The sequence below is a fragment of the Silene latifolia genome, chromosome 2 (genome assembly GCF_048544455.1).
Source record: "Silene latifolia isolate original U9 population chromosome 2, ASM4854445v1, whole genome shotgun sequence".
Lineage (NCBI taxonomy): Eukaryota > Viridiplantae > Streptophyta > Magnoliopsida > Caryophyllales > Caryophyllaceae > Silene > Silene latifolia.
Window position 1 is genome coordinate 1,777,522 of NC_133527.1, and position 27,762 is coordinate 1,805,283.

Consider the following 27,762-nt stretch of genomic DNA (forward strand, 5'->3'; position numbering starts at 1 on the left):
CAATCGAACTTAAAAATAAATAAATAAATTATTAATTTAAAAACCTTAATACACTTCCCTTGATGTTGATACAATGATAAAAAAAAATTATTGACACATACATACAATTCTTTTGACAATAGGAGTAAAAAAAAATTTTGATTTCAACTTTGGCTCACAAATGTGCCTTCCATAAAACATTTATATAGCCAAATGAGGATGCATGTTATGACTTTTAGACTTTTTTTATTATTATTATCAAAGTTAATATATACATAAATATGTAGAAAGTTTTCATGACTTTTGAGTATTCGTTTTCATTATTAGCATATTTATTATAGACATAAATATAGAGTAATAAAAAGCAATGTAAAAGTTTTTTTTTCTATTTTTTTTTTTTTTTTTACAAAATTCACACTACATGAGAATTGTTTAGGGAGTTATCTTACGAAACTAAAAGAGGTGGATATTTTGCCTTGCCTTTATTTATAAATTATATTTATAGATTTATTTATTTATCAAATTTAACAAAACTGAGTAAATTTATTTCATTAAGATTTAAGAGGGAGTTGCACATATAAATAGTTTAAAATTAGAGTGATGTAAATTTTTAATTTTTCATTTAACCTAATCTAGTTTTAAAAATTAAAATATTAATGTTTAATGTTAAGTATGTTACTATTTGCTCTTAATATTTAGAAATTATTTATTATTTTATAAATGGTGTAAAATTATAATTATGTGATATTTATTTGTTGCTTAAAATATTCTAACAATAAACGTAAAAATTTTAAATTTAGTATGAATTTATTTTTAATGGTTGTTAATTTATCTAAAAATTATAAAAGCCAAAGTTAATGTTTGTTATGCTATTTGCATTTAATGGTTCAATTTTTTTTCTTTTTAAATAAGAATAATGATGTGGCTTTCTATAATTGATGACGTGGAATTTTGGTTATGCAAGGTGGCATTTAGTAATGCGAGGTGACATTGTCTACGTGTCTTTTAAGGTTTACCCTTTTAATAATATTTATAGATATAATTATGACTCCTTAAACAATTTTATGACTTTGAAATAAGTATCAAATAAATCTACGATTATTTTGTTCATTGTCCATTGTTTATTTTCTTTGCAAATTGTTGCGCATTTCTATAAGGATCGGACTTTGGTTCAAGTAAAGACAATGATGGGAGTCTTAACTAAACATTTTATTTTTATGCTGTTATGTTATTTGAGATAACTACTTTTAATTTTTATTTCACTAATACCGTAATACGGAGTATAAGATAAGAATACATTATTACTTCGTATATTCCGATTTATGTCCATCTCATCTTCTATCCCATCCTTTAATCTTTTAAACTATCATCCATTAATATAAGTTCAAATGAGACATAACAGTACATATCGAATATGTAAGTCGATCTATCATAAGGTCGTCGGTCGTACAAATTGACTCATAATTTTTTATTTTTTTTGACAAAAAGACCCATCACAAGACAATGCAACACAAATAGCCTACAAATTTGAACTCCAAACCTATTATCTAGTATTTACAGTACCTCAATTAAATGAATTAATAGACTATACCACCAGTTGTATGGTGTAGAACTCGAGTTCTGCACTAGAGTTTTCGAGTTTTGTTTTAAAGAATTCGAACTACACTGTTAAAGTTTTTAAATTCACACACTTAAACATAAAAGAAATAAATTTTAAAAAAGCTCGGAAAAATTACACATATGCTCGAATAAATGTATAGTAATTATACAATACTTATTACTGGAGGTATAATAGTATTTGTGACAGAACCTCTATCAACCTTGACCACTAAACTCAAATTTGATTAGTATTGGACTCTTTATATAAATAAATAAACCCTTGACAATAATCGCTATCAACCAAATAAAACGTGCACCCCTAACACCCCACATCCTCAACCTTTATAATTTTACTCCTTCAAAGTTTCAACCATTCATTTACAAACACAACTCATACATGCAATCAACATACACTACAAGACGACGCTAATTGCTAAAAAATAATGCTTTCAATAAGGCTTATAACATCTTGTACACTTATCCTCATTTTTGCCCTCTTTATCATAAAATATTTTCCAAATAAATTGTCGCACCAACAAAATAATACAAATAAATTTTCAGAATTACTAGAAGTTATTCCAATTGATGATGCTTTTGGTCCGGAAAGTCTCACGTTCGATCCTAAGGGAGACGGACCGTATGCCGGTGTATCGGACGGCCGGATTATCAAGTGGGTTCCTCATCAACGGCGTTGGGTCGACTTTGCCTTCACGTCTCCTAATAGGTGCACTATTATTTTACCTTTCTTTTGCAATCATTCTATATTACGATTAATTTCATTATTTAAATCAATTATTGAAATTTTTTGGTTGTTTGTCATGCACGTTATTAAGATTCGCTTTGTTTCCCCTTGTTAAATTGCATAAAATGAACCTAGGGTTATATTCATGTTGCATATACCATTGTGGCATTTTGTATCGATTAAGTTAGCTGACATTTGTTCGTAACGGGGATACAAGGTATGTTCTTGATTATAATTCTAAATTACTAATGAATTTGAAGACTTAAACTTTATTGAAATTACAAATTGCTAACACCAATAAAAAGGGAATAATTAAAAATTCATCGGGCAAGATTTTTTCCTAAAAGAAACGTAAAATATGTCTAGTTGTGGTAGGTGAAGACAAAATATTATCATGTGGCGAAGTTGGTAGATTTTAGGAGACTATATATTGCTACTAATCTACTATGAGTGGCAACCCTAAGGACCTTATTAGGTCCCTACCAACTAATAATCATCAATTAGTCTCTTTTAATATGGTCATATTTGTTTTGTACTTCAATTCCGATTTAAACTTAAAACGGTTCGCAAATTCTTGTTTCAAATGACCACTTCTCGTTTGAAGCTTTAGAGAATATGTGACCATTTTATGGTTAAATGTAAACACAATGGTACAACCAGTGTTACAGCTTATAGTAACCTGTTTCAATAGTGATCACTTTTGACTATAAAATGATTACAAAATTCCGTCTTATTGCTTGAGACCAAAATAACCTGTCTGAAGCAAGACCAACTGAAAACGGTTAGGTTGCACTCATTTACATTGATAAATACACTTTTTATTACTCCTCACACATTTTGCTTTTGACATTTATTTATCTAACTCGATTTAAGTTTGAAATACTTCCTCCCATCCAAACCAAATGTAACACTTGCTTTATCACACTTACCGAGGCACGTTTTGCAACGTGAACATCTTTAGTTACACATTATTAGAAATTGTAAATATTTGATATTCTTATAACATTAATGACGATAAATCAAACAAGATCCCATATGACTATATTTTGTCTTATAGATTAAGAATAACATCAAAGATTCTCTACGATCATAAATAGTGCCAAAAAGCAAGTGTTACCTTTGATTTGGATGAGAGAAAGTATATTCGATACACGGCTTTCTAAAGTACGGAGTAGTTAGTTTGTTTCTATGAATTTAAGACGTGTGAAATGTAGACTACTAGAAACGTCATCAATATTATCAGCTAAATTAAGTGACTAAAGAGAAGAAACTGTAAGTGATGAAATCCCCTTCCCTGGGATGATTCTCATTAATCTTCTTATATACACAAGATACACAAGATACATCCCTAATATTATGGTAACCACTAATATATTCTAGGCTACAAATAAGGAAAAGCTAACTACTATAATGTGTACATAATAAACAAAAGATACACCAAATATCTAAAGGATATTTACTAATACACCCCCGCAGTCGGAACGGGAGTAGGACGAACGCTCAGACTGTCTCGAAAACGATTGAACAAATATCTGGGAAGACCTTTAGTAAAAATGTCCGCGTATTGGTGTTCAGACGGAACATGCAAGACCTTAACGAGACCAAGACGGACTTTCTCGCGAACAAAATGAATATCAATTTCTATATGTTTGGTCCGTTGATGTTGTACGGGATTGCCGGAAAGATACACAGTGGACACATTATCGCAATAAATAAGGCTGGCTCGTGAAATAGGGACGTGAAGTTCAAAAAGTAAATTTCGAAGCCAGCTTGTTTCGGCTACCGCATTAGCTACACCCCGATACTCAGCTTCCGTGCTAGACTTTGAAATAGTGGGTTGGCGTTTAGACGACCAAGACACTAAGTTATCACCAAGGAAAACACAATAGCCGGAAGTGGATCGTCGTGAGTCAGGACACCCCGCCCAATCAGCATCTGAATAAGCAGTGAGATTATGAGTGGCGGAACGGGAGATTGTCAAACCGTGGGTTAGAGTGCCCTTAATGTACCGTAAAATACGCTTCAGAAATTGGAAATGCGGTTCACGGGGTGCGTGCATAAACAAACAAACCTGTTGGACAGCATAAGTGATATCGGGTCGCGTAATGGTGAGATATTGGAGAGCTCCGGCGAGAGTACGATACAACGAGGAGTCGGCTATAAGTGGACCAGCCGTAGATGAGAGTTTGGAACCAGGTTCAACAGGTGTTGAGACGGGATTACAATTGGCCATGGAAGCACGGTGAAGAATGTCACGAGCATATTGAGTTTGCGAGAGAAATAAACCCGTGTGAGAGCGAGTTACCTGTATCCCGAGGAAATGGTGAAGCTTCCCAAGGTCCGTCATGGCAAATTCAGAGGAGAGTGCGGTGATAATTTGTCGAAGTAGGGTAGTGCTTGAGGCGGTAAGAATGATGTCGTCGACATATAAAAGCAAGTAAGCCATGTGAACACCATCCCGATAAATAAATAACGATTGATCACAGACACTACTTTTGAATCCCCGAGATTGAATAAAGGTCGCAAATCGATGATACCAAGCCCGAGGGGCTTGTTTTAGGCCATATAAAGATTTTCGGAGGCGACATACATGATGTGGAGCAGAGGGATCGACAAACCCAGGAGGTTGATGCATATAAACTGTTTCAACAAGATCACCGTGTAAAAATGCGTTCTTAACGTCCAGTTGATGAATAGGCCATGAACGAGATGTGGCGAGACTGAGCACTGTTCGAATAGTGGTGGGTTTGACCACCGGACTGAAAGTTTCATCGCAGTCAATACCGACCTGTTGACATTTTCCATTGACCACAAGGCGTGCCTTGTAGCGCTGCAAAGTTCCGTCAGATTTATATTTATGACGAAAAAGCCAAAGACAACGAATAACCTTAGCTGTGTGTGGGCGTGGTACCAATTCCCAAGTTTTATTGTCAATTAAAGCTCGATACTCATCGGTCATGGCAGCATGCCAGTTTGGGTCCTGAAGGGCGAGTTTGGGTGATTTGGGAAGAGGAGAAATGGTAGGGGGTACGGTGGCAATGAGGTCAATGGGGACACGGGGTTTGAAGATCCCGTGCATGGCTCGGGTATTCATGTTATGGGTACGTGGTGGGGGAGGAGGGGGTGGTGGGGGAGGCGTTGTGTATGCTGTTTCAGGTGTGGGAGTGGGGATAGGGGAGGGCGTATGTGGCGGCTGGGTAGCAGTGGGGTTAGGGGAGGCAGGGGAGGCAGGGGAGGGGTTGATAGGTGTAGTCGGGTTGCGTGGGGAGTTAGGGAGGGTAGGGTCAGGTGGTGAAGGTGGCTGGGTCAGGGCGTCAAGGAGGGCAGGAGAGAGGCTACCAGAGGTGGTTGAACGAGGGGTAGGAGAGCCCGGTGATGAGGAGTAAGCAAATGGGAAATCTGATTCGTCGAAGGTGACGTGACGCGAGATGATGAGCTTGCCACTGCTAAGATCAAAACACTTGTACCCTCGGAATTCTTGCGGATAACCGAGGAAGACACATTTGGTGGAACGAGGTGCAAGTTTATGGGGTCGTTTGGATGACAAGTTTGGATAACACGCACACCCGAACACACGGAGGTGGGAATAGGACGGTTGTTTGTGGAAAAGAGCGGAAGTTGGTGAGTGAAAGTGGAGGATTTTTGTGGGTAAAATGTTATGTAGGTGTACGGCCGTGTGAAGTGCATCAACCCAAAAATCAGAGGGCGTGGAGGAGTGCTGAAGTAAAGCGAGTAGAATTTCATTAATGCGACGGATCATTCGCTCGGCCTTACCATTTTGGGAAGAAGTTTGGGGACACGAAAACCGGAATGTGAGGCCATTTTTAGTAGCATTATTTCGAAGCTCATGATTATCGAATTCTCGACCTAAATCGCATTGGAAAGCCTTGATATTTCGATGAAATTGTGTGAGGACATATTTTTGAAAATTAAGAAATTTAGTGAAGGTTTCGGATTTGAATTTAAGCGGATATACCCACACGAATTGAGTAAAATTGTCAATTAAAATGAGGTAATATTTATAACCGGCTTTACTCGGAATAGGTGATGTCCACAAATCGCTATGAACTATGTCAAAAGGTGCAAGCGTAGACGAAGATGAATCATTAAATGGCAGACGCTTATGTTTGCTTATTTGACAAGAATGACATAAAGATGAATCGGATTTGTTGCTACAATCAATACGTGAATTTGACCTAAGAAAACTCAAAATATTAGCACCCGGATGACCTAGACGGGAATGCCAGACATCAAAAGAAGAGACTAAAAAATTCTGGTGGGACGTGGAAGGCGTCGTGTTGGACTCAGCTGACACGGGATAGAGATCACCATCACTATTGCTCCTCAGAATCAGATTCCCAGTCGCTAAATCCTTCACAGAAAAACCACACGGGTCAAATTCGACTGAAACATTGTTATCGGTGGTAAATTGTCGAACCGAAATAAGATTCTTAATTATTTTTGGGGTATATAACACATTACGTAGGTGAAGGGTTCTATTTGGGGTTGCTAGAGAGGTAGTTCCGGACCCAAGAACGGGAATGCTAGCACCATTACCAACGTAAATAGATTGTATCGAACTAGAATTAACAGGGGAATTAAAAATACCTGCATCGGCACTTAAGTGCGAAGAGGCTCCTGTATCCATATAAAATTGCCCTTGATTGAACGGCTGTAGCTGGAGTGCGGCAAAAGCCTGGGCTAGGTCGGTGGGCTGCATCTGTGGTTGACCGTCATTGGTTGCTACATGAGCTTGACCAAAGTTCGGTGCTGACTGTCGAGAATTACCACGACCAGAGGCAGAGCGAGAAGCAGAGGAGGACGACATATGGGCAGGCCACGGCTGCCACGGGGTGGTCCAACCGGGATAAGTAGGGTATGGGCAGGGAGGCGGCGTCCATGGTGCAGGCCACCCTGGCATAGGACCCCACTGGTTTGGATTAATTCCTGTTGCAGTAGGAGATTGATTTTTGGACTGATTTCGAGAGCCACCACCGTTGTAGTTACCCTTGTTGTTACCTCGCTTACCGCCGGTGTTGCGTTTGTTTTGGCGAGATGACGGAGGGGTATCATTGTCGGTGGGGGGAGCAGATGGAGTAAGGAGAGCCGTGGCCTCCTCTCGGCTGGACTGTCGGTGATTCTCCAATTCGATCATGCTACGGGCTGTTTCAAAGTTCGGAAGCGTCTGATTGATATAGGCCGCCACCGTATCATATTCTTTGGGTAGGCCACGCACAAGTTGGAGAACCAGGCGTTGATCAGTAATAGCCGCTCCAACGTCTTTCAATTGGCCAGATAACTCTCGAAGTCGCTGACAATAGGCATCAAAAGACGGGAATTTTCCGAGTTGGAGAGTATGAAATTCATTCTCGAGACTAGCGGCACGAACACCCTTGTTATTGAGAAAGATGTTTTTGACGCGATTCCATGCCGCTTGAGCAGTAGAGTCGGGTTCAAGAACACGCGGCAACAGTTCGTCGGACATGGTGCCGTAGATCCATTGTAGGACGTGGGCATCGATTTCATACCACGCGTCATATAATGGATCGGTTTTAGCAGGGGCGGGCGTGTCGTCAATGTGGTGTAAAACCTTATATCCACGAGCGTGAAGAGTAAAAAGGTTCACCCAAGACGCGTAGGATACTTTAACGCCATCTTGTAAGTGATGAAATCCCCTTCCCTGGGATGATTCTCATTAATCTTCTTATATACACAAGATACACAAGATACATCCCTAATATTATGGTAACCACTAATATATTCTAGGCTACAAATAAGGAAAAGCTAACTACTATAATGTGTACATAATAAACAAAAGATACACCAAATATCTAAAGGATATTTACTAATAGAAACAGATGTCTAATTTCATTGAAATTGCATGATTGTAATGTTCAACTAATTTGGTTCACTATGCATGTATGTTCCATACATCATACATGTGAACTTAGAAAAAACAACAAATTTCTTAATGATCAAAACAACGACCTCTGCGCCTATAGCGAAAAAAAAATGTTTTAAAATAAAATGTTAACAACTTTTACACGAAACAGAAACGGTTGCATGCATATAACAGTCTCAGATAAAACGGTTTCATGCATAAACGGTTGCATGCATATAACAGTCTCAGATAAAACGGTTTCATGCATATATACAAGAGTCTCATTTCATTTTATTTATACTTCATCTTTTGTGATTGTATCTTATGAATGCAACGGTTTTATACAAGACTAACGAGAACACGATGATTAAGCGTTGTTGTCGGGTTTTTGGCAGGGAAGAATGTGGAAAGGATCAAAATCATGAAGAAAAAGAGCATAAATGTGGAAGGCCATTAGGGCTATGTTTTAGTGAAAAAACAGGGGAACTCTACATAGCTGATTCTTATATGGGCCTGCTTGTCGTGGGCCAAGATGGTGGACTGGCCCGTCAAGTTGTAACAGAAGTTGATGGAATTCCTCTTGGGTTCACTAATGGGCTGAATATTGATCAGCATAGTGGGGTCGTCTACTTCACTTCTAGTAGCACTCGGTATCCAAGAAGGTAGGCCCATACACGGCCCATTACATATCTTTTTTTTTTTTTTTTTTTTTGGACGGCAGTAAAAAAAGTGTTTTACATTCTAGTGGTACAGCCCACTATGCCATACCTATAACTACAACATAAAACCCCAAAGTACTACTAATAACATAAACTAAAACAACAAGGTAATTGCATCGGCTATCTATAACGTGTTGATGGCGTACGACGGATGTCGGAACATGAACTTCAATCTCAACATACACAACAATCTTTAATGGACGAGTAGCGCTGGCCATAGGAAAACACCCATCTTTGTTAGTCTTGATTGATGAAGCTTCGGAGAAATACCTGCAACAAGGCCCAAAAAAGAGTCTCGGAGATTCATCTCCTTGGCTATGATAATCTTCCTCTGAGAACCAACGAATCCCCATAAATCTATCCTTACTCGGCTTAATCAATACAGCTTCAGAGAAATACCTACGACAAGACTCAATAAAGCGTCTTGGAGATTCATCTCCTTCACTATGATACACGTTATCTTGAAAACCACGAGACCCTTGACCCAACGTGAGAGAACAAAGTGCACTTACGCCACAGGGACGTAGAAAGAAAAGACGGAACACAGACCAGTGAAATCTGACTCCAAAGGAGAGTAATCTCCTACACTTTGGAACACAACCCCCGCTGACAAGAACCTCGTTTCCAAGAAAATCGAGTAGAAAGGTGGGTACAACATGAACATACCACTTGGACATCCCTCTAACCAAAAACATCTCTGGAGACCGCATAGATCTAGGCTCAACACAGACCCGATACAATACACTAGTCGTAGAAACTAACCAGTGGGGAAGGAGACAGGACACCCCAAACCTCCAGGTGTTTATTAACAGGAACAACAAAACAAAACAACTCCACAAACACGACTTCAACATGAAAAAGAAACCCACCGCATCCGATCCGAACCAACAACACTGCCCCAAAAAACCATCAGCCCCACACCATCATACCACACCCATCACAAACCAACCAACCCCACCCAAGACCACAGACCGAAGACAGAGACGAACCCAACGGACTAACCGAACCCCAATCCGACAAAATCGATCAAACTGTCACCAAAATACACCAGAAAAAACAAGACCCGACACCACACAAAACTCCCCAAGACCATTGGCCTACATGCAACTAGATCAACCATAAAGGACACTGCAACTAACACGAACACCACCCGGACAAGGGACCAACACAACACGGACCTGGACCATCCGGAAGGGAAAGGGAAGGTGGAGCACCGAAACGACCCAAAACGCAACACTCAAAAAACGCAGAAACCTACAAGAAGAGCCAACCACTCGACAAAACACCAAACCAAAAGTTGATTTCTGCTAGGGACGGGGGAAGGGGCGAGGGGAAGAGGAGCCGTCCCTGGGTTGCATGTGAGGCTTTCAAGAGGATCGTAGGGGCGGAAAAGACAGGAGAACAAACCAGGTAGACAGCCAACGACCATCGGACGGTCCAATCAGAACGGAACGGCGTCAAGAGGACGAAAGTCGAGGTCTAAACAGAAGGGAAGGAAACAGCGACGAGATGCGTTCAATCGCCGGAGATGGGCCTTGAGACGGCCTCATCTCCGGCGATTAGAAGGGGGAGACGGGAGGGCGGTGTGTGGTCGGGGAGGCGGCGGCGCAAACAAGAAAACGATTTAGGGTTTTTTTGGGGAAAGTTACAGAGAGAAGAAAGTTAGAGAGAGATTGTCCTTATCCTTTGATTATATTATCATTTCTCATTTCTTCCATGAATACTCACTTTCATTCACTAGATTCCTTTACTTGGTGTGGAATTTTAGGATCTCGCATACACGTGACTTTTAAGGGTACATTATGTTATCTTAACAATACATATTACATATAGTCATATAGACAAAACATACCAAAATAGAAAGCGTAAAGAATTTGATGAATGAGAAGGAATATATATCTCTTAACTTTTAAGGTCGTCCTAAGTGTGAAATGATCTCATAACATAACTCTAGCACTAACTAATGCTCATTACTAATCAGGATCATAGGTCACTGTAGATGTGATTCCCGCTAACAACCGTCTTAAATAAGAATTTATATTCTTCCATTATTGTTTTACCTACTTAATAAGACAAAATCACATTGAAGACGGCACGTATCCGTCACTTTGGAGTGACGGATACCATTTTCTCTCACAAATGACCCAAATAGAGGAGAGAGGGAAGCACATGGGGTGTCTCCACCTTGTCCCCCTATCCGTTTTGTGAGTGGTATTATCCGTCACTTCCTCCGACCCGTTTTCAACAAGACTAACTGACTTAATAATGTAAGAAGAAATAAGCCTTTGAAGTAGACAAACTATATATATACTGCACTAACTAACATGAGCAAGTTCATTTACAATTGTCTCAAAAAATTTACTAGTCCATAACTTTAGAATATGATCAATAAAAAATACTTTGTATTTTGAATTATTAGTCCATTGAAGCAATTCAGGTAAGTTACATGATCAAGTAGCAATTTTTCTTTGATAGTATCCTAGTTTCACTACTCTTAATCCCTGAATTAATTGTCATTGACACGATTCTTAATACTCTCCGTTCCAATCATTTGTTTACCTTTAATTAAAGCCCTCATAATTTTTTTTTGAAAAAGTAAAGAAATAAATGGGACGGAGGGAGTAACATTTTTCATTATAGACCAATGTTACTAATGTGGAGTCTTCCTATCTGAAAATTAAAAGATGGCTTACATTCGAGCCCTTCACCTCTTTTAAAATAAAACTAAACTATCTGAAGTTCTGAACCGACAGAATATATAAGGGGTTAAATATTCGCAACTTCACCTTGAATTCTTATCAAATACTAATACAAACTCACATTAATTATTCTTGTCATGCAGGAACTACATGTCAGTAATCCTAAGCAATGACAAATCAGGAAGGCTACTTCAATACAATCCTCAAACAAAACAAGCAACGAACCTTCTTAATAACCTATCATTCCCAAATGGAGTAACCTTAAGCAAAAACAAAGATTTCCTTCTACTAGCGGAAACTACAACATGCAAAATCCTAAGATATTGGTTAGAAACTTCGTCGAAAGCCGGAGAAACAGAAGTGTTTAGTGAACTCCCAGGGTTTCCAGACAACATAAAGATGAACTCTAAAGGAGAGTATTGGGTTGGAATTTATTCGAAACGAGAGAAATTTTTGAAGTGGGCTCTTTCGTTTCCTTGGGTTGGAAATACCATAGTTAATCTTCCATTTAATGGTGTAAAATTGGCTTCAGTTTTTGCTAGGTTAAAATCAGTAGGTTTAGCTGTAAAATTGGATGAAGAGGGTAAAATTGTTAAAGTTTTGGAGGATAAAAGTGGTAAATTGAAGTTTGTTAGTGAAGTGTTGGAGAAAGATGGGAATTTGTGGTTTGGGTCTGTTATTTTGCCCTTTGCAAGTTTGTACAAGACTATGAATTATGTATGATTCACAACTTTGAGGAACTTTTTTTTTTTTTAAACTTTTTTACTACACAAGTATACCTAATGTGTTTCGATAGTAGATGTTTATTAAAGTTGACATTATTTGATTTCTCAAGTAAGTAGAAACAATATTCATAAAGAGTGGGAGTATATTACCTATGAAGGATTATAGTTACGATTTGAGCGGCCCTGGTTCCTTATGACAAATTTAAATGTATTTTAATAAGAACCTATTTGTTCTTTTTGGCTGAATGAAAGAAACTAAACTGAATAGAGTTGGGTTAAACCGATAGCCGAGTTGAATAATTAAGCTGAATTAAACTGAATTGAACTAAATTAAGCCAGAAACATCAAAGTCTAAATAAATTGTCATTCGACTGTCTCAATTTGATGGTTAAGTTTCAGAATTCCACTCATAAAATAGATGTTCAAATCTTAAGCCATCTTATTTATTATCAAGATCTGTCGCTTGCGATCGTTAGTTAAATTTATAATGCTTAGTCAAAATAGACATTCAAACGATCAAACATTCAAATCAATTATCTTAAGAACAACTTTTAAATTTCACATTTACACTATAGTGAACTAATAATGCAAATAATTGGTCGACCAATTGCTTTTGTACCACAAGTCTTTAACGGGCTAATATGAGCCACAATAAAAAAAAAAAAGTAAAGCTTTTATTCACAAACGGGTCCGGAGTTAAGTACTTGAAACTTCTGGCAGTAGTATGGCCGACTAGTGAAGTTTGTCCTTGTAATTTATACAACGTACTATATCACCAATCATCAATTTACTTTTTTCTTTAACCTTTAATTTTACAAGTGCTTTTATCACAACTTCATCACTTAAATTATGTAACAACTACGCAAGGAAATTTACGTTCATGATGATACTAGCATCGACTTTGTCTAACCTGTTACAGAACACATCCAAATACCAAACAAATTCAGATCGAGTCAAATATACACTAGTTTCGACTCGCTGGAACCACAAAATATGAGGTCAGTACAATAATACCAATGTCAACATACACAAATTCTTGTTTGTGACGGCATATATCCGTCACTCTTGAGTGACGGATACCATTTTACCTCACAAAGTACCTACTTTTTCTCTCTCTGCAACACTATTCATGTGGTCCCCTTTCTCCACTAACCCATTTTGTTACCATTTTAACTCACAAAATATCCGGCATAAATGGTAACCCGTCACAAGGGAGACCAATTGGTCAACATATATGGTCTACATATTAAACTAAGTTAGTAGTAAAGTTGTAGATTGACACCTGAAATGATTTAATATAATAAATGTGTTTAGACACCCTTGTAAGTATGATTTATTTAATGAAACGTAGTAAGCCAAGACTGCCAGAGTACATATTTGTGTTCATGATTAGTTCAATGAATCAATATTGATATGCTTAATACTAATTAACTCGAATATAAAAATATATAATCATTGGGTAGTCTAACGTATGCATAATGATTTACGCAATGACTTTGACTAAGATATGGAGTATATACACACAATCGATCATAATTCATACTCGTAACAACTATAATCTTTAAACATCGATTATGATGATTTTAATAAAATCTTATGTATATATGCACACACAATACACTATAATCTTACACATAATATATATGCACATTATACTCTTACAATCTTACACATAATTAATTTGGAGCAATAATAAAATGATGTAGATGGAACATGGATGAAAACAACCCTACCCAAGACTGTAATAGTTTGAGTTCTTAATTAACAAATAGATGCAAATAGATATTTTCATAAACGTAACTAATGCATATGGGAAGAAATCAACTAAATTGATCAAAATAGAAAATAAATCGAAAAAATAGTTTTTATTTTTACATAACAATAAGCTAATATGACTATGAATACGTCTCATCGTCTATCAACAAGTAATACACATTCCCCCCCATGCCAAGCTAGGTAGCACTAACACGGACACGTGATACGGTATCTCATGAAATTTAGGATACGAGACATGTTATTTAAATTTAATAAAATACATATATATTTTATAGTTACAACTTACAATTAACTTACCATTTTATTTTTGTAAATGTATTTGATATTAAATTTAAATAATTGAAGGTAAATTTGACTTTGACTATAACTTATTCTCATTTCTCACTCAAATCCATCTTCTAATCAGTCTTTCGACGTCTTATTCCTCGTTTATAAGTATTCGAGTCATTTAGGCGTGTCCGCGTGTGCTTGACGAGTGCCATGTCGGACACGAGACGACTGGTAAGGAGGAGTGTCCGTGCTTAGGGGTGGGCATAATCCGGTCCGGACCGGAATCGAGTGGAGCGGAACCGGAATTAAAAATTCCGGTCCGGTCCACCATTTTCCAAGATTCCGGTTTCTGGTCCGGTCCGGTCCGGGACCGGTATTTTCTGGACCGGTTTGACCCGGAATGCCCGAAATTATGGACCGTGCTACCTAGATGCTAAGTATACTAAGTTTAGAAGGCATAACTTCAGCCATCAAGTAAACCTGGTAAAATTAATCCGATCTGAATAACTTGACCCGTATCCGACCTGATACCCAAACTCAAGACACGAGTTTGACTCAACCCAAATTGACCCGACCCAAATATTTATTTTTGCAAGTTGATTATCATCCATATATAACTTGATATTTGTTGACCTGAAAATGACTCACACCTTCCTAAATATTTATTGTTGCAAGTTGATTATCATTCATATATAACTTGATATTAGTTGAAACGAAAATGACCCAAATCCGACCCAGATATTTATTGTTGCAAGTTTATTATCATCTCCACACATAAAAACTTGATATTAGTTGATCCGAAAATTACCCAAACCCGACTCAGATATTTATTGTTGTAAGTTGATTATATAACTTGGTATTACTTGACCTTAAAATAATGACCGAAACCCGAAAAGATCGGACTCAAACTATTGTTATCGTGAAATTGACCCGACTCAAAATATTGCTAACACGAAACTAACCTGACCAGGTTGGACCCATTTACCAGGTCTAAAAGCATAAATAACCCCAATAAATCGTCTTTAGTTAGATTTGAATCTGAAACCCTTGAATTACGAGATTGTACCAAAAACAAATTAGTGAAACGCCACGTGTAATAAATTGATATTTATCCAAACAATCACATTTACATTCCTCTAAATTTCAGAACTTGCCACTCTTAAATCACACCTCAACTTCTTCCTCAAAACAATCCCAACCCCTCCTTCCATCATTTCCCTACAAATACCTCACTAATTCCCTCAATAATCAAAATAAATCAAAATCAAAATACACCAAATATTCTCACCTTCTCCAATCCAATTTAATTAAATAAATTAATTAAAATGGCAACTCTCATCAACAAAAAAACCTTAATTTCCAAAATACTAACCAACATGACTACTATGATCACCCCCACACCCAACCCCACTTCCTACTTGACCCGTTTCTCCTCTACCCGTACCCGCCCGTATTCCGCCTCCGCCACTGCGTTAGTCTCGCCCGAATCGGACGTCGGGTTATGGCTTAAAGACTACCAGGATTACCGAAAGTCGCTCTATGGCGGAACCATTACGCACAAAGCGCTTTTTGTTGATGCCGTTGGTACTCTTGTTGTCCCTGCCCAACCCATGGCTCAGGTTCGTCACCTAATAACCTTTTTTTTTTGGGCAGACGTGTTTCATTCTGCCCGTTATGCTAACTACCGTGCACGATATATATTGTGAACGGTAGTTAGCATAACAATCACGGTCTCATAACACATGGGACCGTGATTAGCATAAGAATTTCGTTTAGGGGCGAACATTGATTAAATTGTTAGTATTGCGAAATTGTTAATTTAATAATGTAGAGTACAATATAATGTTTGTTTGGGTAATTGGGTGCAGATATATAGACAAATTGGTGAGAAATATGGTGTAAAGTATTCAGAAGACGAGATATTACACAGATATAGATGGGCTTATGAACAACCTTGGGGAAGGTCCCGTCTCAGGTATTTTATACCCGTCTTTTAATCTCGTGACAGACTGTCTCATACTCGTATTAACATAATGTTAGAGCTCTGACAATAAGAATTGGTGACAACTGGTAAATGTCTATAGTTTTATTAGGGTCGTTTAATAGCAAGTTCAAAAGGTTCTCGGAGCCCGACATCATACCACAAACTTTTTAGAGTGTAATTTGCTAGCTATAAGCCTATAACTGATATGTCCACATTCGAGTACCATCTACTGTTGGGAAATATTTTAGTGATTTAAGAATTATTTAATGAGTTTTAATATTTGAGTAATTATATTAATTATTGTTATTTAATTTATTATTTGTATTATTATATTTATGCCTTAATATTATTTAAGGTAATGTATTGATCCACTTTTTCTAACTTCTACTAAAAAAAATTAAGTTGTTCTATTATATGGAGCCTGAATTGGTCTTTTGAAAGCGAGCCTCTCCAATTCATGCACAAATTCTTGACGGCTCTGAGTTTCATGTACTTATTCAATTTATTGTGGATAATCGATTTTTTCGTTGAATGTGGTCCATATTCTATTTTTTTTTGTTACCTTGTCAATTTAAAGATGGTTTTTGTTTCTAATGTTTTATGTCGCTGTTAAATGCCGAATTAGATAAGATTAAATCCACTATGTAAACACAATAATGATTGTTTAACTTATTAGTTTACTGATTTACTTTATTGAGATGATTATGCCACTTCATTAGTCATTATCAAGATTTTAATTAAAATATGTATGATGCTAAATGGTATGATAATTGAGCTAATACGAGTACTTACACAATTAATCTTCTGCAAGATTCGCGGCGTAGTGCCAATGGCAGTGTAACTAGTGTTAGTTTAATATTGTTTACCCATGTGCATTAGTGTGAGTTTTCCATTTGCTCTATTATTAGCTATCGCCGTTAGATTAGATTATTATTATAGTTACTTTTCGCTAATGGGCATCTACTTTATTTTGATCCGTCTTTTGAAAGCTTTGTTGCAAGATACATGTGATTGTATCAAAAAGTTTTTAGGTATGATTTGGTCAGTTATCTGGTAAGTCTTGTCTAAGAGTTTGCGATTCGCTACTGATCTTAGGCATGAATAGTCGACCCCAAGTTAAACATCTGTGGAGAATAATAAGGCTTTGTTGTTGTTGTTGCTATGATTCTCCATTTTGCCAAAAATATGAAGTTTAAGTCGATATGCCAAATCTAAGAGTTTACGATTTGCCACTTATCTTAGTCATGATAGTCGGCCCCAAATTAAACATCTGTGGAGGCCGATTCAATTTAAACAGTGTATGCATTTGATATGGTGACCATAGATATGATCTTATGAAGAGTGATAAGTTATCAGTCACAAGAAAATTTGAGACTTTAAGGCAGGGTGGGGCTGTGTGGGACTCGTAAGATGTGGTTGTCGACTAACGTCTCTCAATTTCCCTCTACTCAAAATCTAAATTTTCGGTGACCCTATTGAACTTCTAAAGTCAGTCACCACTAACTTGTGAGGTCCTATGTGGAATTGTGGATGACAATCGACATGTCGTAATCTGTTTTACTCAAGTGGGTCATCGAAATTTGTGGTGGTCTTTTATTATTGAATTGAATCTCTTCTTTATTACACAAAAGAAGAGAAGGACCTGCATATGATTAAAGACCTTATACTTTGAGGAAAGCCTCAGTAGAATTGATTCCAATTTCAGACTTTTAGTTATCATTACAATTTAACACTTCTGGTAGTTGAATGACGAAGCATATCGAGATAAAATAGGAACTTTCTTACCATCCAAGCAAGTGAGCCTCATTTGCCTTGTTAGGGTGAACAGAAGATGCTCAAGTCTTTTGCTTTATTCCCGTACATAATTTGGATTACTGTCTTAGCCTTTTAACTCATACATTTCAAGTAAAAATATCCTTCCCCTGATCAGACTAATCTTAGTTGATGAATGAGGTTGAATGAAAAATCGACAGAGTGCTCAATTGACAATTGATGTCGAGAAGACGTTTCAGACTATAAATTGTACCATCTCCATAGTCCATTCTAATTGTTCTGTCTTCTTTTGACTTCGATGGTCAACCGCTGGCAACATTGACCATTAATTGTCCTAATATATGTCGAGATGCTGTCTAACCTTTGTCAGTTTGTCACGTTTGATTTATCAAAACTATTTTCATATTACTCCGTATCATATGAATCGATAAATGGGACAGTATCCGTCAAAGTTTACATCATGTGGCCAACATGGACAATCTTAATGAGATGGAAGGATTATTCATTTATAAGATATGGATTCCAGTGATTTCCATTTGGGCACGAGGATTAAAAATGGTGAATCTTTTGTATGCAGATACGTTGATGATGGTAGACCTTTCTGGCAGTACATTGTTTCTTCTTCAACGGGTTGCGCAGATGCTCAGTACTTCGAAGAGCTATACAACTACTACATTACTGACAAGGTGAGCAAATGCCCTTAACGAGTTTTGATATTGTTCTTTCATTCACTTTAATTATGTACTACTGAATTGTTCGTTCTTTCAGTGAAAATCTGTATTAAATTGTTCTTTCTTTCACTAAAAGTCTGTACTGATGTGATGCCGTTGTTTCTATTAAAAGGCCTGGGAGCTTTGTGATCCAAATGCAGAGAAAGTCTTTCAGGCTCTGAGAAACGCTGGTGTAAAGGTCGCTGTAGTCTCCAACTTTGATACTCGATTAAGACCTCTACTTAAGGCTCTGAACTGTGAGCACTGGTTTGATGCTTTGGCTGTCTCAGCTGAAGTAAGATTTCTGATTACTCTAATTTCCGCTTATGTTATTGTAATTGACTCTTTAATAGCATTATCGCAAATTTCTGTAAAAGGCGGTATCATAGCGAGACCAACCTAGATACTCATATAATTAACATGAACTGTGAAATGTTAGTGAGGCTTTTAGTTAGTCTCACAGTGAGATCGTCTCATGCAAGACTTACTGAAACGTTATTGTGTTATAAAAATTGAACAGGTTGCTGCAGAGAAGCCAAACCCAACAATATTTCTGAAGGCATGTGATCTTTTGGAGGTAAAACCAGAAGATGCTGTTCACGTTGGGGATGATCGTAGAAATGACATATGGGGTGCAAGAGATGCAGGTTGTGATGCTTGGCTTTGGGGTAGCGATGTGCACTCTTTTAAGGAGGTATTCACAATTTCACTTGATCTCCTTCTAGCATTTACACATTGTCAGTTGATCCACACGATGTTTTCAAATTGTGCATTAATCACTTTTCTTTGTACTCTGTAATTCTTTTGGAAAAGTTAGCGGGACAAATTAGGTCACTGCCAATTGCTGCAGGTTTTTGTGAGTGTTTTACCTCTGTACAGTACGGAGCATAGAACATGAATAAAACAGCTAGTAAAAATTCTGTGCGCGATAGTAATATACCATGATTGCCTTTTGCATTCAAGACAGGGTTCATATTTCATGTAACATGCGACACTGTAGTAGAATGAATTGTGAAGTGTTTACTGACGTTGGTTTTACTGCATATAATTTCAGGTTGCACAAAGAATCGGCGTCCATGTCTAGATTGTAAGATCATATTCCAGGGGATATCTGAGGTTGTACATATTTTGTTACTGTTTCTTGTAGCAAGAGTGTAGAAGGCCTTCCGTTATAAATAAGCTGTTAAAGCGAGGCTAGTTTGGCTTGTATGTAACGAGTGTTAAGACTATCAAGTGTTGCTTAATGCTCTTATCGATGTTTATGGCGTTTTGAAGATATAGTCTTATTGTTGTTCCGCACTTCATGTCATTCTGACATCTCATATTAACGGAAAAAGAAGAGTAACTGAGAAAGAATGATACGCCTCAACTCTCAACTATCGATGATAATTTACAAACTCTCGTCCTTTACTACGATGTGGGTTTGATTCTTGATTACAACAGGAGCTATAGTTAGCTAATACAAGCAAACCATTTTCAGCCATGTGACTTTCATATTGGTTTGACCGACCATCACTACCGATTCACTGTGTAACTTTTCTAAATATTTTCGATTTGAATTAAGATTTGCTTTTAATGGGATGTTTTGTAACTTTTGTAATCAAATTTCGGTTAAAAAGTCGCTTGTTTTTTGCATCTTTGTTAACATTATTAAAAGTAAGTGTATATTAGCTAACAACGGTGGTGTACCTGAGAATTTGAAATGGATACGATAGTGACGCTGAATGAGCTTAATTTAAAGTTACTAACGCCCTTACTAAAACAAAGACGTATTTACCCGTTTTATAAAAAAATAAAAATAAATAATCTAATTACGATGTTGCCCTTAAAAAAACGTTCTACATCAATTTGCGACTCTACTCATAAGTCATACTCTTTTCTATTCTTAATAAACTTCCTTATTTTTTTTTATTTTTAGGGAAACTTCCCTATTTTCTTTTAGTCAATTCAAGTAGGTTTTTTTATTTCTATTTTAAATTTAATCATATTTAGGATCGTGTGTTTTTCCCTAATCTTTGTATATATATTTTTTTTTTTTTTTTTTTTTGACAATCAATCTTTGTATATTTAAAGGAACAGAAGAATTCAATGGATCCCTCACCCCATCATATGTAGGGATGTCAATTTCACCCGCATCCATCAAAACCCGATCCACCCGATCCTAAAAGATGGATGAAAACCCGACTTAAATGGATGTTGGATGGATGACGGATGAAACGGATGATGGATGACGGATGGGTTGGATGAAGAAATTCCACCCGCCATCCACCCGCCATTCATCCATCACCCGATTTTATTACTTTTTATTTAATTTTTTTTACATATAACACATTATTAAGATATAAAATATTTAAATTTTCATATTTGTCTACTCTCAATATAGATATTTTTGTGAACCTACCCACTAAAAAGTTCAACTAACTAATTATCTAACTTTATTTTTGTAGAGAAAAAAAATCATCATTTTTTTTAACTTGAAATATATAAATACACAGATGATAGGTTTATCACCCGATCCACCCGTTTCATCCATGGATGATTGATGGATGGATGACGGATGATAGGTTTCACGGATGACGGACGGGTTGGATGAGATTTTAAAAGGACGGATGGATGACGGATGAGACTTCGCCCGACCCGAACCCGATCCATTAACATCCCTAATCATATGAGAGAGACCGTCTTTTCGGAGTTTTGTTGTTAAAGGAAACGGGAGGATTACCTTTCTATAAAAACCGAGTAACCCTCTTGACCAAAAAAAATAAAATAAAAACCGAGTAACCAAGTCCCAAAGACACACTTGTTGCTCAAGAAACTTTTGGTATAGCTTTCTAGTGAGAGAATCCAAAACTCTAGAGAGAGAAAGCTACAATCTTCGACAAGAATGGGGGAATACGACGAACATGAACTCAAGAACGAGAAGAATCCTCCTCCTCTCGATGAAGACGACATCGCTGTTATGAAAACCTATGTAAGCTACAATTCTTTCTGTCCTTAATTGTAAAGATTGATGCTTTTCATCCCTGATTACTTCTGTATCTAATTAATTTGTTTGTGATTGATTTATCGTTGTTGTTTTGAGTGTAAAGATGTCTCCTTTTTGCTGTTTCGATTAATTTTTGCGGCGAATTTGATAAATTAGGGTTATATACTGTAGCTAGATATCGATGATGATTTGGTTAGAATTTTGATTGGATGGGATTTAATGCTAATTGGAATTTTAATGTAGTTCATTGATTGTTCTAGTTTGAATTCTTCGCTCTTATGGATTGAAAAGATGGGACCTTTTTGAGTTTTTGATCCAGAATATTGAACCGACTAGGGTTTTAGACTTCTAGCATTGGATTGCTTGTGGCAATTGATATTTGAGATCTGTGTGATTTGGTTCGAGGAATAATAGGGTTGTTTTAAAGAATGATTGTGAGTTTGTGACTGTTGACACTTGGTGGTGTTGGAAACTACTCTTGCCGTTTCAGTCATTTGTTTACCTTTCATATTCATTGTGAGGGATATTTTAATCATGAGGTAAACAAAATGATTCGGACAGAGGGATTCTGTAAACTAATGTATGGCACAATCGGTGACGTAAGTTGAAATGGAAAATGTAGTTAATTGGATAGAACGATGGAAGTACATTTTAATCTTTCAAGTTACAAAAATTATTGTTGCTGATTGTGTACGTTTCTCGTTGGTCAAATACCCTTAGGTTTAAGGCACAAAATTGTTGAGTTGGTTTTGTTGTTGAATGTTTGAAAGTTGAAACTATTTGTCCATTTGTGGCCCCATCACCCGTGTCCCTAGTCTATCTTAGGTGTGGTGAATCAGTCGTGGTATTGGGTTCAACCTTACTCTACATGTGGTTTTGTTAATATCTGAATCTTTATCTGGCCCTTTTTGCAGGGACTAGGACCTTACTCTTCTGTTATCAAACAAGTGGAAAAGGAACTCAAGGAATTGTCCAAGAAAGTAAATGACTTGCGTGGTATGTGTGCTTTAACTATATTAATTCACATGAGAAATCTTTGTGAATCTTTGTCACTGAAATATCTACGAAAAAATAAGCTATGCCTCTCAGCAATGTTAGATTGCTAATTAAACATATATCTTTGAATTATATTGACTTCCCATGAAATGTATTCATTCGGCTGAATATGGTTTACTCTTTTTGCTTATCGGTTTAACTTACGTATGCAGAATATTTACTAGTGTTAGTGATGTCTCTGTAATAAAACGCCATCAGCTAAACATGAGCTGTATGGCATCATCCAGACTTAGCAAAAGGAGATATCTTAGTCAAACTATATGGTAGATGAAAGCATGAGATGGTTGAGCATCTTATATAGATTCCTTAGCACCTTATTTCTATTTTAATGTTTAGGAGAAGAGCAAGCCAGAGCTGTATGAGGAGATTTTGTCCTGTTGGGTGTAAGATGTGCAAGATCCTGTGACCTAACGCTTCGTTTGGAAGGAGATTTTTGGTGTTAAAGGGAGGGGAGCGGTGGGGTAGGATGAGATGAATATATTTTCTTTTTTGGTTAGCAAGTTGAAATGAAGGGGAGGGACCTAGAGGGATCCAGTTTCACTTTTGTTAGGCAAATTATCCGACGTTGGTATATTCCCCCTCCCTTTCTCTTTCCTCTTCTTCCCTCTTTATCAGTTTCTCCCTCTTTATCAGTTTCTCCCTCTTCCATCCCTGCATCTCCCCTCTCCTCATTGCGTATTAAAACAAAAGGGTTACTCTTTTTGAAAACCTGGTTGGAATAGCATTCATGATTATTTTATCTTCTATCCTGACCCGAAAGCTCAACATGAAACGGGGCCTTATATCTAAAATTCTGAACTTCAAAGCCCTAGCGTTAAATTGTCCAGAAATTCCAGATTGTTTGATTAGCTCCCATTGAGAGCAGGAATTTGATACCATCTGTGTCTGTATTTCTGGCTCTGGTGATTTGATGTTCATTTATCTTTTCTAGTTTGATTTGAAATAGTGTTTTTATTTTTTAGGTGTCAAGGAGTCTGACACTGGATTAGCACCTCCTAGTCAATGGGATCTTGTTGCTGACAAGCAGATGATGCAGGAGGAACAACCACTGCAGGTTTGCTTTAAGTGATGTTTTTCTTTGCCTCTTGTCTAATCCCCTCAAATTATTTCTGAAGCTGTAGATGATTGTTGCCAACTGATTTCAGGTTGCAAGATGCACCAAGATTATCAACCCGAACACAGAGGATGCTAAGTATATGATTAATGTTAAGCAGATTGCGAAGGTATTTGACTTTCCCTGTCAAGAATGTCAATGAATGATTTGTTATTTCTCAATTTATGTGTTTCCAGCTACGGTCCGCCTCATCGCAGGAATATATGTTTTTATTAAATATTGATATATGTCATTCATCACTACAATGAACTCAACTTTCATTTTGTTCCGCCTTTTCAGTTTGTAGTTGGGCTGGGTGATAAAGTTTCTCCAACAGATATTGAAGAAGGAATGCGTATTGGGTATGTTGCTTGCTTCATGACTGCTATTAATTACATTTGTTGAATATGTACGCATAACCTACTAATCTAGATGTTTCAAAAACTATAATGGTTCTCGTAATTTGAATGAAGTAACAGTGCTCCATGAGTGATTTTATCACTTATTAACTGGTGTGAAACAGCTTATTTTTATCTATTCACCGTACATGTCTAATTCTTTCTGCTAATATAACCTTCTATCAAACGTTTTAAGTATGGCAGTCTCCTCCTGACTCTTTATTCCTCGACATCTCAGTTCCTTTGTTTTCTAATATTGTGCTTCTATTTTACAGGGTTGATCGAACCAAGTACCAGATTCAGATACCCTTACCTCCCAAAATTGATCCGAGTGTGACAATGATGACAGTGGAGGAGAAACCCGATGTCACATATAATGACGTTGGTGGGTGCAAAGAACAGATTGAAAAGATGCGGGAGGTGAGTGTCCTTGATTCTTTTCAAATGTGTGCTTCTTATCTTGTTTTTACTCGCTCAGTAAAAGTAGCCCCTAACCAAGGTCTTAGCCTTTAGTTGTACTGTCTCTTTGGCTCATTTCACAGAAAAAAAAAATGCTTTTAAAGGATTTATCTTGAAAGTGGGGGCCAGAATCTTCACGATATCTAATTTCATCAATGTTGCAGGTTGTTGAATTGCCCATGTTACACCCAGAAAAATTTGTGAAGCTTGGTATCGATCCTCCAAAGGGTGTATTATGCTATGGCCCACCAGGAACAGGTAAAACTCTGTTGGCCAGAGCTGTTGCCAACCGAACCGATGCTTGCTTTATTCGTGTCATTGGAAGTGAGCTAGTTCAGAAGTATGTTGGAGAGGGTGCTCGAATGGTTCGCGAATTATTTCAGGTAAGCTTTTAGTTGGATTTTTTGTATTATTTTTACTTCTTTTGTTCTTTTATTTTTGTCATTTTGAAATAATATTTCTGTTGTTTGTAGATGGCAAGGTCAAAAAAAGCATGCATTGTTTTCTTTGATGAAGTTGATGCAATTGGAGGTGCTCGTTTCGATGATGGTGTGGGTGGAGACAATGAGGTGCAACGTACTATGCTCGAGATCGTTAACCAGCTTGATGGATTTGATGCTCGTGGAAACATTAAAGTTCTCATGGCTACTAACAGGTTACTTTGACGCCCTCATCTTTCTTGAGTCTGTTCAGCTCGTCTTGCATGAAATTGTCTGTGAGACCTGCCTCATATACTCTCTAATGTTTGACATTTAGTTATATCGGCAATTTGGTTGGTTTCACAGTGAGAAGGTTTCGTACAATAAATTTTTGGTATTTGAATGACTCATTCTTTATAATCTCCATGCAGACCTGATACACTTGATCCAGCACTTCTGCGTCCAGGACGTTTGGACAGGAAGGTTGAGTTTGGCCTTCCAGATTTGGAGGGTAGAACCCAAATATTTAAGATTCATACCAGGACGATGAACTGTGAAAGGGATATTAGGTTTGAACTGCTTGCTCGACTTTGCCCCAACTCGACAGGTGAATGTTAATTCTCTCTCAGAACTCGCTCCAATCCTCCACTGCTATATACTATCCCTGTTTGCCTTTGCTGGTCCACTTCGACTCTATATATTCTCACTAAGCTGCTATTACAGGGGCTGACATACGGAGTGTGTGTACTGAAGCGGGAATGTATGCCATTAGAGCACGAAGGAAGACGGTAACTGAGAAAGACTTCTTAGATGCAGTGGACAAAGTCATCAAGGGGTACCAGAAGTTCAGTGCCACTCCCAAGTATATGGTCTACAACTAAACAATTTCTTGAAGTGCTGCTTGACACATCCCTGTTCTCAGTTGGTTGTCATTGAGACATTTGCGAGGCTCCTTAGTCCTGTATTTTCGACAACTCTGGATTAAAATTACTCGTACTATAGTTTTGTAACTCCATGTCGAATTTGTTTTCCTCAATATTGTACTATGGTCCATGCTCATTTCTCTTCAAGTTTTAGATCCATCTATCTGCCAGTTGATATGAATTTGGAACATTTAGAACCGTTTTTGCCTCGCTATTTCCAAGTTTCAGACTGTAAAAGGGTGCGTAATAGATTTGGATTGGGTCTATGAGAATCATATCAGAATACCGGGTCAAATCGACTCAAATGGTTCTACTGTTTTCAAAGGCAGGCAAATGATCGGGACGGATGGAGTATGGAGTATGGAGTATGGAGTATATGATAACTGATAAGCACACCTAATCAAAGATTAAATAAATTGTCTACAGGTATTGGGAAACATCTGATGCATGAAGCCATGTGCCCTATCCTTCGTGGCTTTTTATATTGGGCATGGGGCGCGACTGCGTACTATCATTTGTGAGATTATTGTATAAGAGAATTAGGAAAGTGGTTTAAAAAATGATTAATTAAACAAGAATAATCTACATCGGTTTTTCGAGATTCCATGGTCTCGGAACAAATTTCTCCAGAAATCACAAAGAAAGTCTTCCGTTAATCCATTTTTCATGATTATCCGAGGTTCCACGAATAATGATTTATCGCATACCAGCACCCCTAAATGTGTTCCTTTTCGCCTCAAATTTTGTGTGGCCGCATTATCTGACCTAAGGAACTTTCTGTGTGATTTCTGGAGAATTTTGTTTTGGGACTCTGGAATCCCGAAAAACCGTGTATATACACTTCAATTTAACCGTTCGGGAGGTCGTACCAGACCCTGTTTCTTTTTCTCCCTGTTTTTCAATCATGCGCCCGGGGTCATTTCAGGAGTTAGCCTATTCGATTCAGCCTCAAATAAGCGCATTAAACGAGCATTAATCCATTTTTCATGATTATCCGAGGTTCGACGAATGCTGGTTTATGGCATACAGGTACCCCCAAATGTTTTCCGTTGCTACTCAAATTTTGCGTGGCCGCTTTATCTGACACGAGAAACTTTCTATGTGATTTCCGGAGAATTTTGTTCCGGGACCCTAGAATCCCGAAAAACCGTGTATTATACGCTTCAATGTGAGCCGTTCGGGAGGTCGTATCAGATCTTGTTTCTTTTTCTCCCCGTTTTTAAATCACGCGTCCGAGGTCATTTCAGGAATTAACCAATTCTATTCAGCCTCAAATAACGAGCATTAATCCATTTTTCACGATTTTCCAAGATTTGACGAATGCTGGTTTATGACATACCGGCATCCCCAATATCTTCCTTTGCTACTCGAATTTTGCGTGGCCGCTTTATTTGACCCGAGAAACTTTTTATGTGATTTCCGGACAATTTTGTTCCGGTACCCTGGTATCCCGGAAAACCGTATATTATACATTTCAATTTCAGCCGTTCGGAAGGTCGTACCGGACCCTGTTTCTTTTTCTCCCTGTTTTTCAATCACGCGTCCGAGCTCATTTCAGGAATTAACCTGTT

At 37.4% G+C, this 27,762-nt stretch overlaps 3 protein-coding genes across 3 annotated transcripts; all 3 read left to right on the plus strand.

The window, feature by feature from the left end:
- The first annotated feature begins 1,901 nt into the window (after positions 1 to 1,901).
- On the plus strand, positions 1,902 to 12,395 carry LOC141641997 (protein STRICTOSIDINE SYNTHASE-LIKE 10-like). Its single transcript, XM_074450654.1, has 3 exons — positions 1,902 to 2,302; positions 8,597 to 8,863; positions 11,763 to 12,395. Exons 1-3 carry the CDS (start codon positions 2,022 to 2,024, stop codon positions 12,340 to 12,342), a joined length of 1,128 nt encoding a protein of 375 aa, XP_074306755.1. The 5' UTR covers positions 1,902 to 2,021; the 3' UTR covers positions 12,343 to 12,395.
- Positions 12,396 to 15,524: 3,129 nt separating this feature from the next.
- Positions 15,525 to 20,156, plus strand: LOC141641998 (uncharacterized). The gene is made up of 6 exons (XM_074450655.1): positions 15,525 to 16,009; positions 16,259 to 16,365; positions 18,725 to 18,833; positions 18,991 to 19,152; positions 19,378 to 19,551; positions 19,912 to 20,156. The coding sequence occupies exons 1-6, from the start codon at positions 15,716 to 15,718 to the stop codon at positions 19,939 to 19,941; spliced, it is 876 nt and encodes a 291-aa protein (XP_074306756.1). The 5' UTR covers positions 15,525 to 15,715; the 3' UTR covers positions 19,942 to 20,156.
- Positions 20,157 to 21,557: 1,401 nt separating this feature from the next.
- Positions 21,558 to 26,327, plus strand: LOC141641999 (26S proteasome regulatory subunit 7). Its single transcript, XM_074450656.1, has 10 exons — positions 21,558 to 21,828; positions 22,758 to 22,839; positions 23,862 to 23,953; positions 24,045 to 24,122; positions 24,293 to 24,354; positions 24,666 to 24,810; positions 25,014 to 25,232; positions 25,323 to 25,504; positions 25,700 to 25,875; positions 25,992 to 26,327. The coding sequence occupies exons 1-10, from the start codon at positions 21,742 to 21,744 to the stop codon at positions 26,147 to 26,149; spliced, it is 1,281 nt and encodes a 426-aa protein (XP_074306757.1). The 5' UTR covers positions 21,558 to 21,741; the 3' UTR covers positions 26,150 to 26,327.
- Positions 26,328 to 27,762: the final 1,435 nt, after the last annotated feature.

Bases quoted from the DNA above. Each gene is read 5' to 3' on its own strand.
- LOC141641997 (XM_074450654.1), top strand. From the start codon at position 2,022: ATGCTTTCAATAAGGCTTATAACATCTTGTACACTTATCCTCATTTTT. The intron at 2,303-8,596 runs GTGCACTATTAT...GGTTTTTGGCAG, and splicing joins GCCTTCACGTCTCCTAATAG to GGAAGAATGTGGAAAGGATC. The intron at 8,864-11,762 runs GTAGGCCCATAC...CTTGTCATGCAG, and splicing joins AGCACTCGGTATCCAAGAAG to GAACTACATGTCAGTAATCC.
- LOC141641998 (XM_074450655.1), top strand. From the start codon at position 15,716: ATGGCAACTCTCATCAACAAAAAAACCTTAATTTCCAAAATACTAACC. The intron at 16,366-18,724 runs GTATTTTATACC...TTTTGTATGCAG, and splicing joins TGGGGAAGGTCCCGTCTCAG to ATACGTTGATGATGGTAGAC. The intron at 18,834-18,990 runs GTGAGCAAATGC...TTCTATTAAAAG, and splicing joins ACTACTACATTACTGACAAG to GCCTGGGAGCTTTGTGATCC.
- LOC141641999 (XM_074450656.1), top strand. From the start codon at position 21,742: ATGGGGGAATACGACGAACATGAACTCAAGAACGAGAAGAATCCTCCT. The intron at 24,811-25,013 runs GTGAGTGTCCTT...TCAATGTTGCAG, and splicing joins AGATTGAAAAGATGCGGGAG to GTTGTTGAATTGCCCATGTT. The intron at 25,505-25,699 runs GTTACTTTGACG...ATCTCCATGCAG, and splicing joins GTTCTCATGGCTACTAACAG to ACCTGATACACTTGATCCAG.